The sequence below is a fragment of the Calidris pugnax genome, unplaced genomic scaffold, assembly GCF_001431845.1.
Source record: "Calidris pugnax isolate Ruff unplaced genomic scaffold, ASM143184v1 scaffold228, whole genome shotgun sequence".
Classification (NCBI taxonomy): Eukaryota; Metazoa; Chordata; class Aves; order Charadriiformes; family Scolopacidae; genus Calidris; species Calidris pugnax.
Window position 1 is genome coordinate 67632 of NW_015091017.1, and position 15757 is coordinate 83388.

The following is a 15757-nucleotide window of genomic DNA, read 5'->3' on the forward strand; positions in this document are numbered from 1 at the left end:
CCTCTGCTGTCCCCTCTCCAGCAGTTCCCTGTCCTTCTGGAACTGGGGAGCCCAGAACTGGTCCCAGTGCTCCAGATGGGGCCTCCCCAGGGCAGAGCAGAGGGGCAGGATGACCTCCCTCCACCTGCTGCTCACACTCTTCCTGATGCCCCCCAGGATGCCCTTGGCCTTCTTGGCCACCAGGGCCCATTGCTGCCTCATGGCCATCCTGTTGTCCACCAGGACTCCCAGGTCTTTTTCCTCAGAGCTGCTCTCCAGCAGGTCACCCCCACCCTGTCCTGGTGCAGGGGGTTATTCCTCCCCAGGTGCAGCACCCGGCACTTGCCCTGGTTGAAGTTCATCAGGTTCCTCTCTGCCCAACTCTCCAGCCTGTCCAGGTCTCGCTGGATGGTGGCACAGCCTTCTGGGGTGTCAGCCACCCCTCCCAGCTTTGTGTCATCAGCAAACGTGCTGAGGGGACATTTCTTCCCTTCATCCAGGTCATTGATGAATATATTGAAGAGGTCTGGAAGCAGTACTGACCCCCAGGGAACCCCACTTGTTACAGACCTCCAACTAGATTCTGTGCCACTAATCACAACCCTCTGAGCTCTGTCTTTCAGCCAGTTTTCAATCCACCTCACTGTCCGTTCATCTAACCCACTTTTCCTAAACTCACCTGTGAGGACTTTTCAGCACCTGAAATTCCCAAGGTGAATTCCTCCTCTTTTTCAGACTGTAGTTTTTGACAGGGAAGGTAAATTCAGGACAGAAGTCGCCGGTGCTGGAGTTTTGTAAAGCAGATTATTCTCGGCAGCTCCTCAAAGTTTGCAGGGAACCACGCTGCTGATGTGACTTCAGCACCTCTCAGCTGCCTGGGAGAAATCAAAGCCCTCCCACTTAAAAAAAAAACCCCAAAAAACCAGGACCAGGAGACTGTTTAAAGCAGCCTTTCCTCCCTCCTAAATATCCGAGCTGTCAGGATGAGGCAGCTGCAGAGTTTTCTTTCTCTTTCCAGCCAGCTTACATGCACAGGGGAAGGAGAAACAGCTCAATGTATCTGGGGAAGGAGGTGGGAAGGAGACCACAGCTCCTGGGACAACTCGGTCGCTAGAAACAGCAGTGGGCAACCGCTGCTCTGAGTCTTCAGCCCATTTCAGAGCCTGGCACAGAGTGGTCTCAGGATCACAGGTCTCCCCTGAGAGCAGCCAGTGACACTCGCAGAAGGGACTGACCCTGATCTCACACCACATTCCTTCTTTTTCCACATAAACCAAGCACAAGTTCCACAAGGCTGCACGGTGCCACTACTCCCCCCTCAGGAGCTCTCACAGACAGTTAACACGCTCACGTTCTTCACCACAGGCCAGGATACCACCAACTCCATCTTGGACACTTTTCTGCTTTTATTTTAAAAAAATCCAGAATGGATCCAGTAACAGTTTTATTATCAAGGAATTTGTTTTACCATAAGCAGAGAACAGACAGGATGGAGCAGAAGGCTCAGACAAGCGAAGTATTTAACTGCCACGCAGCCTCTTCTGTGAGAAATCATGTTACAGCTGAATTTGAAGTCGCCCCTCTCCTCGAGAAGGCGGGTACTAACCTCGCTGCAGATCTGAAAACACTCCCTAGCCATGGAACCAGCCTTCTCAGCACAGTTCCTGGGCCTCATCACCTGCTTGGATCCACAAGGAGGTCCCTACAGGTGTTATTCTCCTCCCCAGTTCCAGCAGGGCTTCCATCTCCACCCTTCCATTTAGTGACATGGTTTTCCAAGTCGGGTATCAGATTTAGTACACCATCGTGTCAAGGATCAGAAAGAAACGATCAGCGAGTCCCCAAGGTTGCCTCAGTCGAATACCACGGGGCCAAACACTTTGAAGAACTTCATCTGGCATGAATTAACTTTCATCAAGTGACAATTTATCTAGCAGACACATCACTAAGTTTATACATTAAAGAATTTTTATATATAGAATACTGCAAAAACACAGTAAGTCTGAATTCTGCCCATTGCTGCTCAGGAAGGTCCCTTCTCTCCCAAGCGTCAAGAAATCGACCTCTTCTTCATAACTCTAGTCCTGGCACGACAGAGACTTCTTATTGCTTCTCCTCCTTCTGATCCCCTGGGCTTCCAGAACCCTCTCGCTCAGAGGCCATCTGTGAAAGAGTTGGCTTATTAGTCGGAGTAACAACAAAATGTTTCTCCTGGACATCTTTTTTTCCCCTAGTTTGCTGCTTCAGTTAGTTCTAGGGTGAAGAAACCCTTCCTTGAGTGAAAAGGGTAGTTGTGCAGTGGGGAGTGGAAACCGTCCCCGTCTCTGCCTGGCTGCTTTAAGAGGGAGGAAATTATCTTCCCCTTATTTGTGCCTTCCCAGTGGATGTTACGGGCTCGTGCTGCAGCACTGGACTTTTCCAGTTGGACAGCAGAAAAGCAGCTTTCCACAGTAGGGAGAGCTTAGCCACCACCAAGGTCACCCGGGCAGAGCCACTTCCATCCTGGGACACTTCCCAGGACAGCTGGGGCACACCACTGCCAGGGCGGCCTTTCGCCGGGGAGAAGAAAACCTTGACGGCCTTACTACTGTAATTTTTAATTAAATTAAACAGGAAGCCTGTTATACAGTCATCCTTAAAGTAAGTCCAGTGTTACTTTATTACTTCAGGCACTCCACACACCCAGGGGAGAGCCCCGTTCGTGCTTTTCTTACTGCTCCTGATTAAGTATCCAGCACTTTTTCATACAACGCTGGACAGAAACACAACACACCACCCAGGAAACAGCCACCCCCAGCAGGATGGCCAAAGTTTTGGGCCTTCAGCTCTGACTTTCTACAAGTGTCCCTCAGAGGGAGCTGCTCCAAGACCCAACACCACACCCTGGCTAAATGTTTGGTGTCCCCCACACACCCCTCCCCATCCGAGGGCTGGGACGTGGAAATGACAGCGAACCTACCTTCTTGTATGCCATTTCAAAGAGCTTCAGGGAAGCCTGCTGCAGGCTGGTTGCTGCCTGCCTGATGTTTTCGCCCGTTTCACTATCCTTACGAGCCAGAAGTTCCCTCATTTTAGCAATTTCTTCCTTCAGTTTGTTGCACTGCAAATAAAACACAAACATGCATCATGAAATCCCGCGTTTTGGTCACAGAGAACCTCATTCCTGTCGTTTCACCCACCTACTGGCTGCAGCAAAACTGGTTCTTTTTGGCCAGAAGCTGCAAAGTTAAGTCTGAAATTGAGCCATATGGTCTGCAGGGAGTAGGGCTGTGCTCAGTTCCCCGTGGGCACCTGGCCACTGCACTAAACATGCCCCAGTTGGCATTAATTGGTCCCCTTGTTTGCCATCTCAGCAGAGGCGCCGAGGACAGAAAGCCCCGTGGAGACCGACCAGCCCGCCAAGGATGAGAGCTGCTCTCCCTGGCACACCTCACCAGCCAGCCAGCCACCCAAGGAACTGGGATAAAGGGGGGAAAAAAGACATTAAAAAGGTGGTTTTCAACTCTATTTAAGGCATGTCAGAAAGCAAGTGACTGAGGGTGTTCACCACCCTGGTTAATCCCTCTGCTGCACGTGGTGAAGGAGCAGAGGGGAGTAAAAGCAAGACTCATCCCAGCCCCTGTAGCCATCTGTCTCCCCCAGTCTGGTGTGTCTCCGTCAGACTGGCACGCTGCTGGGGAAGAGAGGTTACTGGGGGACAGCTGTGCTGGCAGCATTCCCCAGCAAAATGTGGGCAGAACTCTCCTCCAGACCCACAGGAAGGGAAAGGAGATCCACGCCTTCTGTGTCAAGCCACCATCTCCACCCACACAGCACAGGGCTTCTTCCAAGCTCTGCTACTCATAGAATGGTTTGGGTTGGAAGGGACTTGCTACTCATAGAATCACAGAATGGTTTGGGTTGGAGCAAGTGACTGAGGGTGTTCACCACCCTGGTTAATCCCTCTGCTGCACGTGGTGAAGGAGCAGAGGGGAGTAAAAGCAAGACTCATCCCAGCCCCTGTAGCCATCTGTCTCCCCCAGTCTGGTGTGTCTCCGTCAGACTGGCACGCTGCTGGGGAAGAGAGGTTACTGGGGGACAGCTGTGCTGGCAGCATTCCCCAGCAAAATGTGGGCAGAACTCTCCTCCAGACCCACAGGAAGGGAAAGGAGATCCACGCCTTCTGTGTCAAGCCACCATCTCCACCCACACAGCACAGGGCTTCTTCCAAGCTTTGCTACTCATAGAATCACAGAATGGTTTGGGTTGGAAGGGACCTCAAAGATCATTGAGTTCCACCCCCCTGCCCTGGGCAGGGACACCTCCCACTAGAGCAGGTTGCTCCAAGCCCCATCCAACCTGGCCTTGAACACTTCCAGGGATGGGGCAGCCACAGCTTCTCTGGGCAACCTGTCCCAGTGTCTCACCACCCTCAGAGTAAAAAATTTCTTCCTGAGATCTAATCTGAATCTTTTTTCTTCCAATTTAAAACCGTTTCCCCTTGTCCTATCACTACACCTCCTGGCAAAGAGTCCTTCTCCAGCTCTTCTATAGGCACCCTTCAGGTATTGAAGGGCAGCTTTAATGTCTCCCCGGTGTCTGCTGTTCTCCAGGCTTAACAACCCCAGCTCCCTCAGCCTGTCTTCATAGGAGAGGTGCTCCATCCCTCTGATCATCTTCGTGGCCCTCAGACCTGCCAGTCCATGTCCTTTCTGTGTTGAGGACTCCAAAGTTGGACACAGAGCTCCAGATGGGGTATCATGAGTGCAGAGTAGAGGAGCAGAATCACCCCCCGAGACCTGCTGGCCACCCTTCTCCTGATGCAGCCCAGGACAGGGTGGCTCTCTGGGCTGCCAGCACGCACTGCCGGCTCATGGTGAGCTTCTTGTCCATAAGCACTCCCAAGTCCTTCTCCTCAGGGCTGCTCTCCAGCCATTCCCTCATGTCCCCTCATTACTACTCCCCAAAAAACACTACGGGGAACAAGGATTTGAACCTATCAGAGGCTGCTTACCAACGAACTGTACTCGTCCCCTCATTACTCCCCAAAAAACACTACAGGGAACAAGGATTGAGGCTCTGTGCTCCCGAGAGACAAAACTCCAGCAACCACAACCCCAAACACAGCCAATATCCATCCTAGAAGAGAGGAGCTGGGCTGAAAAACAGTATTTGAACCCATCAGAGGCTGCTTACCAACGAACTGTACTCTTGTTCCCTCAAACGCCTCGCAGAGGAGCCCGAGGAGCCCTTTCATTCTGCTTTGGAGAGCTGTTAACTTGAAGATTGTGCAATCTGTTTTAAATTTGGCTTTTGAAATTCGTAATGCAAAAATTAAACTGTCACTTAGAACAGTATGAGAAAGCACTCTCTCGATACTAAATATCCACTTCACTCCAAAGATAGAAGAAAAATTGGAGTTGAGTGGATCCAGTAATTTTCGTAGCCTCCAAATTCTCGGGTGCTGCGTTCGTACAAGCGCGGCTGCCGGGACTGCACAGCAGCTTTGCCTTTGTCCCTCTGCTAATACACTGCTAGCTCTGTTTGTAATTTCTAGCTTTTGAGCAAAACTCTCCCCTCACACGGAACAGTCCTTATCAAACCACAGCAAGGCCAAGTCAAGGACATAATTCATGCAGAAACCTTGCATTAGCAGCTTCCCAGGCTCTCAGATCTTCAGCAACACTGAACTCACACTTTGAAATAAGATATTTGCTATTATCTAAACCATGTTCTCCTAAGTATGTCCTTACAGCCCCCACCAGCCCCGCTCATCCCACTCATCAACTGCAAAACCAGAGGAGCTGATGACTGTGCCATCTTTCCACCACATGGAAGTAAACCCAGAGTTGGTGCTGCTGCCCAGAGCCAGCTGTGAGTTCAGAGAGAATTTGAGCCAAAATACAGCGAGGAATCTCACCTCCTGTGAAACCACCCACCTCATCTGCTGGCAGCTGATCCTTGAACTCCTCCATCTTCGACTCTGTGTCATGGATGATGCCTTCAGCCATATTTACAGCTTCCACGCGTTCCTGGGTGAGAGAGAGGATCCTAAGTGCTTACCAAATACAACACTGGCAATACGAGTCGCGTAGGTACGAAGGAGCAGCTGACACTTCTTTCCCCAAACTGCTGAATCCCACTCTAGCTCCCACCCAGGGTCCTTTCTAACGGCGAGATGGGAAGAAGAAATGCAAGCAACCCATTTCTAGATGCATCCTGGCACCAGGAAGCCTGAATAGACAGTCTATGAGGCAGTCCTCATGCTTTCACACATAGCAAATCCTGCTTCCCTGGAAGTAGGAGCGACTGGAATGGCACTACTGAAAGAGCCAGCAACTGCAGAGACAGGACAGCACTCTCTGTTCCTCAGGAAAGCAGCATACACCAGGCAGAACTAAAATGCTGGGCTGTTTTACTCATGTCTCCTTATTACAAATGCTTGTAGCACCTCAGGCACTCTCTGTTCCTCAGGAAAGCAGCATACACCAGGCAGAACTAAAATGCTGGGCTGTTTTACTCATGTCTCCTTATTACAAATGCTTGTAGCACCTCAACGGTGGAAAAAACCCCCTATGCTAGGCAAGAAATACCTAGTAAGTTTTTAATATTACTGTTACAAAGACAAGCAACAGGGGACAGGGTAGGCTGTAGGTACAGAGGAACAGTACTCCTGAGATGTAATTCAGTCCCAGCATCAGCATGAACTATTTCACCAGCAATCAGTCTCTGGGACACCCAGCCCCCTCCATCTGGAAGAAGAGTCTGCCCAAACAAGGGTGTGATAATCTTCTCAGGACACTAAGCAATTCCAGTGGAAACCTGGTGAAAAATAATTGTTTCTACACTACGTCTTCAGTCTTTGTGGGATGTCAAGGTGCACAGCAGGATGCTGAATCCAGCAGAGTGATAGTTCTGTTTATGTGTTCATGATACTGCCATGGCAGTAAAACCATGAGCAGAAAGGTGTAATGAAGGAATTCTGACAGTTATAGTTACGTGTCAAGTAAAGAGAAGCATTAGTTAAGCAAGCAACCTAACCACCTTCCTCTGATTGACCGCTCGACAGAGATGAGCCCCGCTCCCAGACAGGGAAGAATTTATTCAGTGATTTAAGTTACCAAGTTGAAGAAAGGCAACAGGAACAAGTTTTCAGTGCAGCCTCTCCCCTGGTGAAAAATAATTGTTTCTACACTACGTCTTCAGTCTTTGTGGGATGTCAAGGTGCACAGCAGGATGCTGAATCCAGCAGAGTGATAGTTCTGTTTATGTGTTCATGATACTGCCATGGCAGTAAAACCATGAGCAGAAAGGTGTAATGAAGGAATTCTGACAGTTATAGTTACGTGTCAAGTAAAGAGAAGCATTAGTTAAGCAAGCAACCTAACCACCTTCCTCTGATTGACCGCTCGACAGAGATGAGCCCCGCTCCCAGACAGGGAAGAATTTATTCAGTGATTTAAGTTACCAAGTTGAAGAAAGGCAACAGGAACAAGTTTTCAGTGCAGCCTCTCCAAACACAAGCACTGATGCAGTTATTTAAACACTAGGACTTTCAAGCCAAGGTCTTTAAAGGTTCTCCATCTAACCTAGCAACGCCAATAGCCAACGTGTTGTGGCTTTAGAGCTTTTGAGTCAAGGTGATGCTGCTTCACGTGAATTTATTCCATGCATTCTCTCCTTTAGTCCCCTTCTGATCCCTTCAGTGCTGAGGGTGACAGTTACAGCCCTGCCTGAACACCTCAGAGAGGTTTCTACAGACTAGGAGGACACAAAGTGGATAAATCCAGTGTGCCAGCATCAGCAATCACTAACTACATGCTGGTGCCATACCCCAGAGCAGGCCTTCGCAGTGTCTGCTTAAAAATCAATGCTCTATATTTAGTAGCATAACTCATTAGTACTACTCTCATTAAACCAATTAGCTCCAACCATTAATCCTATGTATATCACAGGTTCAGTCACCCAACCATGGCAAGCGTCAGCCTTTTCTTCTTAAAGTCAGTGAGGCTTGCAAAGACCTCCTGATGGCTTCACCTGGCAAACACTGAGCTCAGGTGAACACAGCATTCAAGATGCCACAGGGAGATTTTAAGCCCTGTGGAAAACAACTTCCCACTTAGGAAGGAAGAGGCTAAGGTGCAGTTTCACTCGGCAGGTTCTATAAATTAAGCTTTAAAATAAACTCATAGAAAGTAACTTAATATCCCCATAGTGGCTCCATTTAAAGAGAACATCACTGTGAGAACCCAGCTGTAGTAGGCAAGCATCAAATAAACAGCCAAGGTAACAGGCAGGTGGACAGTAAAGAGAATTGATGATGAAAAGCATAACTAGAATTGCAAAGCAGTGCAGATATTTGGGCAACTGCAGAAACAGCTGGAGATGGTAGAGACCAGAACCCACAGCTCCTTCAAAAGGTGATACAGAACAGTAATAACCAGCAGAGACACCCCTAGCTGGGAGATACCGTAACCATCACATTACCTTTCTTCGCCTGTCTTCCTCTGCGTATTTCTCTGCATTCTTCACCATGTTCTCAATTTCATCTTTGCTAAGGCCACCAGAAGACTGGATAACGACTGCATTAGAGAAGAAGCATTAACAGAGAACGTGCTTTCATCTTTGAGGAGAGTATTCTTTCCCAAACCCTCTCAATGGCAGCAGCCTCACTCAGGGACTCTGCGCCTGCAAAGACCCCGTGGGCAGTACAAAGCCAGACAGCTCTTTGAAGACACAGCGATGCTGCTGGCATGAAGAAAGCCTGACATCTCAGATCTATGAAGTCCCCAGCTCTGCCAGACACCTCCTGTCCACTGGTCTGTGTGTCACTTTGACCATTCTCCAGCTACTGCTCCTGGAAAGTGAGTGTGCACACAAAGCCCCCATAAATGAAAGGGGCACTCTGGCAGGTTAAAACCCACCAAACTAAAGAAAACCAGCAGAAAAATCAACAGTAAAAAAAAAAAAAAATCTAAAGAGAAGGAATCGTGTTATCAAAGTACAGAGACTCCTTTCACTGCTGGAAAGCAGCCCAGGCTGGGAGCAGGATAAGACAAGATTCCCCACCCAGCTCCTCACACAGAACATAGTGTGATTCTGTGAGCAGCCTCTTAAAAGGTGTGTCCCCCCACCTTTTTTTCTTCCCCCCTCTCCATCAGTGGCAAAAAGGAGAATCTAGACTTAAGCTAATTTCTGCAGTAAAGCATAATTTCATTGTGAAAGAGAGAGGACCCAACATCCAGGATATCACAAAGTCCAAAAAAAGGGGATACTAAGACCCTCACTAGTAATAAGTTTTCTATGTAATATTTCTCAACAGTACAAAGCCCCAAATAAAGACCCACATCCTTTGGATGCAAGCGTGGGGCAAGCAGCTCAGCTTTACAGTAAGGACTAGGTCTGCAATACAGATAAGCAGCTAAAAAATTGCCAGTTGCCTGTTATCAGGAGATGGCTTTTCAGAGGTAGAAAGCACATTGAAAACCTATGAACAAATTGAAAATCTAAAAGGAAATCAAACTAACATGCAGGGTGGTTGTGGTAACAAACCTCTGCCAAAAGCCAAGCAGCATGATTAAGAAGAGCATGTACCTTCAAGTTGCCAACACAGAGTTAACGATATTTTTTTTAACTGGAGCATGCATTTGATTGCTCAAGTGGTTGCCTCCAAGAAACAAGACAAGGGCAGTTTAGAGACTTCCCAGTCAGAGCCACAAAAGAGATCTATTTTCTATCAGGGGAATCTATAAATGCTTCAAATTAATTTTCTGAGCCCACAACAGAGCTTTAGAAAATGTCAACCGTGGCGTTAATTACCCCAGACCAGCAGACCTAACACTTCATGGCACTACACAGCAAAATACACTGACAGCTTGAAGTCCCCAAACCTCCTGCCATTTAGAGACGTTTCCAGCCTAAATGGCTATCAATTAACAAGGTGGTTAGGCAAAATACCTGATGCTTCAAGAGACTTGAATTTCAAGGCCTTTGTAATGAAGTAATTAGAAACAAAACAGGGGCTCGCACAGGGCTGACGTGTTCAGTGTTGACATGCCTTGAATTCAACAGAGATCTTTCCTAATTTGATTTCTCTGCTAAAAGCTGGCACCTTCAGGCAGGGAGGCTCAGACAGACAGACAGCTCTCCCTGGGTTAGCAGAGGGTGCTCCCAAGCATGCTGTTCCCTTGGGAGCAACTCCTACAAGGTCCTAAACCCAAACTCTGTCCCTTCAGGGTAGTTTAGGACAGAACATCACCACTCCGAGCTCCTCAGGGACACAGGACATCCCTTGTAAGCTCCACAAGCACCTGTGAGCCCCCAGGTAGCCAACCTGAAGGCCCAACACCTCTCTGGGGACTGAGGCACGGCTGATACATCCAGGAAACCCCATGAAACACTTGCACTCCACTGAAATGTGGCAGTAGCCATCACAGCAGGGTGCAAGACCAAGAAAGGACCATCATACAGCACAAAATGACTTGGAATGTGGCAAAATCCTGCCAATGAGGACTTCCTTGACTTTGGTATAGGCAGATGCTTCATCTCTGCCTTGTGTGCAAGGAGAGAGCATCCACTGGTGGCAGTCTCTGTCGGCAGGCGAGCAGAGAGGGCAACAGAGGCTTTAAGTTCTTTGAAATGAAACTATGGGCCAGCTGTCACTTCTCCCTTTGCCCCTCTTTCCAGAGGAGGCACTCAGGCCAAGATGACTTCAACTGCATCTACGCTGAGACACAAGAGATTGCTTGTGTCATCCTGATGTTTCACCAAGCGACACGCATCGCGGTCCCCACTCCTGGACTGCAGGCTGCCCACCTCTGGAGTCACCCAGTGTCAGCCTCAGTGCCCAGCGTGCTGTGGCACCACCACAGCTCCACACCTCTCCTCCTCCTCCTCCCCGGGCAGCACCCCAGAGCACTTACTTTGCTGTTCGCGTCCGGTGCCTTTATCTTTGGCAGAGACGTGAACGATACCATTAGCATCAATGTCAAAGGTGACCTCAATCTGGGGCACTCCCCGCGGCGCTGGAGGAATCCCAACCTGAGAAGGAGAAGTATTTAGCCATTAGCTCCCACACAGACATGGGCTCAGGGTAGGTGGCTTCAGTGCTGGGCATGTTATCTTGGTGATCTGTCAGTTGAATCAACTATTAATTAATCAGAGGCAAGTCCTCTAGATGTCTGTTGGCATCACGCGGTGAATTAGCAGTATCTAGATTTAACCAGACACAGGTTTCTACCTAGAACAAGTGCACTGAAACCACAAGAGGTAGCCCCAAAGTTTGGTTTGGGGGTGACACAGGCTCTACTATACTGCTAAACTCTTCTCTTCCGGGATGTGGCAAGATACTCTTGTTTCCTCAGTTCTGGACATGACTGGACTTTACTGACTACCTCCAGGCTATCATATTAAAAGAGAGTGACCATCAGTGCAGCTTCCTTCAAAAGTACAGAAGAAAGGCAAAGCCTTTCCTTTCTGGATGGCTCTTTCTAGCAACAGCAAGTTTGGGTAAACAGTTCAAACTGTGCTGAACTTTGCCAACATTGCCCAAACCAACTCTGCACAGGGAGCTGGTCAGGCAGCCCCACACTGCACACGTGAATCCCTGGAGCACTTCTGATCTCCAGTAAGCAGGGCAGTTCCATGGGCATTCACAGAAAAGCAGCATTGGGCTAGAAATGGGCTTCTCTGGGACTGCAGGTATCCTGGAGCCTGCTCCAAGTGTTGTCTTTGCAACACCAGAGGAAAGGCCCACACTAAGGTGATCTCCTGCACAGGCTTTTTTAGGACAAATAGGGTCAGATGTCTTCTGTGAGAGGACTCCCCCCAACACCAGGGGTCAACTGAAACGGAGAAGGCTTCGAACTTCTCCAAGAAGGTCATGTCTAAGGTCAGGAATACTGAGTAGCCAACGTACCAATGTGAATTGGCCAAGAAGCTTGTTGTCACTAGCCATCTCTCTCTCCCCCTGGCACACTTTAATCTCCACTTGAGTCTGCCCATCAGCAGCTGTAGAAAACACCTGTGGAAAAGGAAGAGAAAGTTACTGGGTAGGCAGGAAATTACAATACATGAACAGACGCAGTTAAATGCTGACTAAACAACAAGGAATAAAGAGAAACTACTTCAGAGAGACAAAGAATCATTAAATGCTGCTTGTTCTCCTGTTCCTCTGACAAAACACCAAGGCAGGAAGACTAACAATGGTCAAGTTCACTGGCTTCTCATCCTGTAAGTACTTGAGCCAAGGAAACCTGGTAATACCAGGCCAGCAGCAGGCTCCAGTGCAGCCACATCACCAGAACACCTCCTCCCCAAGCAGCAGTGCTCCCACCCAGCCCCACAGAGAACAAGCGTTATCAGTCAGAGCACACACTGGCAGCCCCAGACAAGGCAAAGTGAAAGAAAAGATCACACCCAAGTCTATCAGGGCCCACACAGGGGGAAAAAAAAAATAATAAATAATCCCTTCTAAGGTGTACAGTCCAAGGAACGTGGTCTCAGAGGGGTGCGGTGCTCAGTTACAGAAGATCTCCACACAATTCTTCTTCAGAATGATGTGTTGACAGTGACATCATGGCACACACACTGCGACTGTGACCAGGCCACAAACATCCTGGGGCATCCTGGCACACATTAACCCAACTTACCTCCCTCTTGGGCACAGTAATAATCAGTAGAGATACAGTGGTTGATGCTAAATTAGATTTCTACAATGCTTCTCCTTGCCAGATGTGGAGGAGACAAGACCATCCACCACTGGGATGCTTCCACCACAAAAGACCCAACCCCACCTGGAGTCAATTTGTACCTGGCTCTTCTTAGTGGGTATGGTAGTATTCCTGTTGATGAGCTTTGTGAAGACACCTCCCAGCGTCTCAATCCCCAAGGAGAGGGGAGTTACGTCCAGCAGCAGCACATCAGTAACATCTCCAGCCAACACACCACCCTGAATAGCCGCTCCGATGGCAACGGCTTCGTCAGGATTAACTGCTTTGCTAGGAGCACGGCCAAACAAATCCTGTACAGTCTGCTGCACCTGAATTGAGAGAAAGCACAGCTCGTATGTGAACCATCACTGCCCGGTGCCGTGGCCATAAGAACATGCCAGCCTTGGCACAAGGTCTGTATCTTTGTGCTCCTGCTGCCACGTAACCCCGCAGCACGACAGAAATACTAAACTTCAGCCTTGTGACTGCTCCCTGATTCCCCATCTTCCACATCCCCCGTTAAACGCACTCGTTTCAGTCTAGACAACCCCTTCTCTGGAGACTCTTGCAAGCACGTTTGCCAGCTGCAAGTCAACCTACAGCACTCCTTTCATGCAGCCCAGGGATGTTCAGAAGGGATGACTCCACGCTTATCAAGCAGGAGTTCAAGGACTGCTCCCTGGGAACTCGTGCAAGTGGGCAGAACACAGCTGCCAAGGACAGTACAGCTGCGGAGGCAGAGGAAAATAGATCCAGAGCAGGACAGTTCATCTTGTTTGTGTGTAATAAAGGAGAGGAGGGGAAAAAAAAAAAAAAAGGAGATTGTATGAAGTACAGTATTTTAAACTCCATTTAATGGGCTGTTTCACCAGAGATGTAGGTTTGCTATGTCAGCAGACAGCCTGTGCTGCGTTACCAGCTTTTCACTGCTCTGCCCCTTTGGAAGGACGTGCTCACAATTGCAACAGATTTGCTGCTGAAGTATCTGGATGGGAAGGCAACAAGGTCTCTGCACCCAAGCACAAGCAGTTTGCTCCTCTGCTGTACTAGAGAAGGGTGTGGGGCTTCGTTCCCCTCACAGCTTCCTTCCCTGAGTATACCCAGAATCACAGAATCTTCTAGGTTGGAAGGGACCTTAAAGATCATCTTGTCCAACCATCAACCTAACTGACAAAAATAGACACCCACACAACAAACAAGGAACATCATCACTAAACCATACCTCCCAGCACCACATCAACCCGTCTTTTGAACACCTCCAGGGATGGGGCCTCAACCCCCTCCCTGGGCAGCCCATTCCAATGGCTGAGAACCCTTTCAGTGAAAAAATTTTTCCTAATATCCAGCCTGAACCTCCCCTGGTGCAACTTGAGGCCATTTCCTCTGGTCCTGTCGCCTGTGACTTGGGAGAAGAGATCGATCCCCACCTCTCTACACCCTCCTTTCAGGGAGTTGTAGAGAGCAGTAAGGTCTCCCCTCAGCCTCCTCTTCTCCAGGCTGAATAACCCCAGTTCCCTCAGCCTCTCCTCATAAGACTTATTCTCCAGACCCCTCACCAGCTTTGTCGCCCTTCTCTGGACCCGCTCCAGCACCTCAATGTCTTTTTTATGGCAGAGGTGAGCCCCATGTGCCCGGAAAACTGCGCTGTAAGCAAACATCAACCCCTCTGCGCTCACGCCAAGAGACACCTTCCTGGAGTGTTCATTACAGAGGAGTAAGCTTTATGTACGAGCATATAATTAAGTGCAAGTCTTTTCCCTCTGGAGGCATATTTTACAGTACAAAAGAAACGTTCCTTCTAACCACACACTGTCTGTCTCCTGGAGCACCCCAAAGGCAGCACGTTCCCTCCTAGCAGGGGGACACGAACACCACGACGCACACGCTGTGCGCAACATACGGGCGCTGCTCTTGGAGCCAGAGCTGTAACTACAGGCACACTGGAAAGCACTCTGTAAGCTCAGTGCCACAAATGCCATGGGTTAGAAATAGGGGGTAAAAAAAGTAAAATTAATCATAAAAAAAATAAAATCAATATTTAAGCACTGTCTCCCACCCCTAAAGGAGACATGATGTTTCAGGAAGGGCTTCCCCAATTCTAGAGGTGGTTTTTGTCACTTTATACACAGATAATCACAACATTTTTCCTCTATCCAGCTGGAAGAGCAGGGACTTTGGGAAGGTACAGCACAGTTACTCCACTGGAGCTTTGGCCAGAGCAGTCCCTTCTGTTTATCTTGTTGCTCTGGTTCCCCTGCCTGGGTGACCTTCTGCACACAGGAATATCACCTCCAGCCACCAGGCTCAGTTAACACTTGGGGAAGGAAAAAAAAAACCCACCACCAAACCCTAAATCAATCCCAAGCAGGACCAGGTACACACCTACAAACCTAGAAAAGACCTGCAAAACACAAATGTTAACAGCAAACAAATAGTCCAAGCCTGATGGATCCCCATGGAATGATATTTTGATGATCTCTGCAGAAAAGGACAGGCTGTACCCTCGAAGAGAGCGTGTCTGTACGCGTTCAGCTCTGACTTCAGGGGAGCTCAGCAGCAGCCTGCATCGCTACCAACAAAAATAGTAAATCAACAGCAGGCAGCACCTGATCTGCAGGACTGTGCATGTCAGCAGAGCAAGCTTTTAAGTTACCTGTTGGTGCTTATCACCACGTAACACGAGGGCCAGATATTAGGTAAGGAGTGTTTGGAACAGCCAGTTCAATATGCTTCACAACACATAGGTAGCCAAATACAGGCAACCAGCAGGTAACAAAACCATTCTGCTTGTGCAGTTTCCTCACAGCTAGCTCTAAGTGTTCTACACGGGGGAAGAAATCCACCAGAAGGCAAGGATTATTGTCACTGAAGTGTACCTTCATCACACAATGCAGTCTACGACAAGAGAAAACACCCTGAACAATGCTGCTTATGTTTGGTCCACATGAGAAATTCAAGTTGAATTTTCAACTCCTGAGAACTCCCACTTGTCTTTGTGAAGTGCAACTCAGCTACAGCCCCCAGATCCGAGCTGAGCTCATTAAACAGGACGAGAGAGTCCCTTGTCACTGCTTTCATGTGACTACTTT

General features: G+C 48.8%; 1 protein-coding gene across 1 annotated transcript in view; it reads right to left on the minus strand.

Moving 5' to 3' along the window:
* Positions 1 to 1365: 1365 nt before the first annotated feature.
* Positions 1366 to 15757, minus strand: part of HSPA9 (heat shock protein family A (Hsp70) member 9) — a 31174-nt gene continuing 16782 nt past the window's right edge. Inside the window, exons 15-21 of the mRNA XM_014955778.1 lie at positions 12770 to 12997; positions 11876 to 11980; positions 10881 to 10998; positions 8446 to 8540; positions 5898 to 5990; positions 2939 to 3079; positions 1366 to 2142 (exon numbers count right to left, since the gene is read on the minus strand). Coding sequence (XP_014811264.1) covers positions 2083 to 2142; positions 2939 to 3079; positions 5898 to 5990; positions 8446 to 8540; positions 10881 to 10998; positions 11876 to 11980; positions 12770 to 12997 — 840 coding nt within the window. The 3' untranslated portion in view covers positions 1366 to 2082. The remainder of the gene's footprint in view (positions 2143 to 2938; positions 3080 to 5897; positions 5991 to 8445; positions 8541 to 10880; positions 10999 to 11875; positions 11981 to 12769; positions 12998 to 15757) is intronic.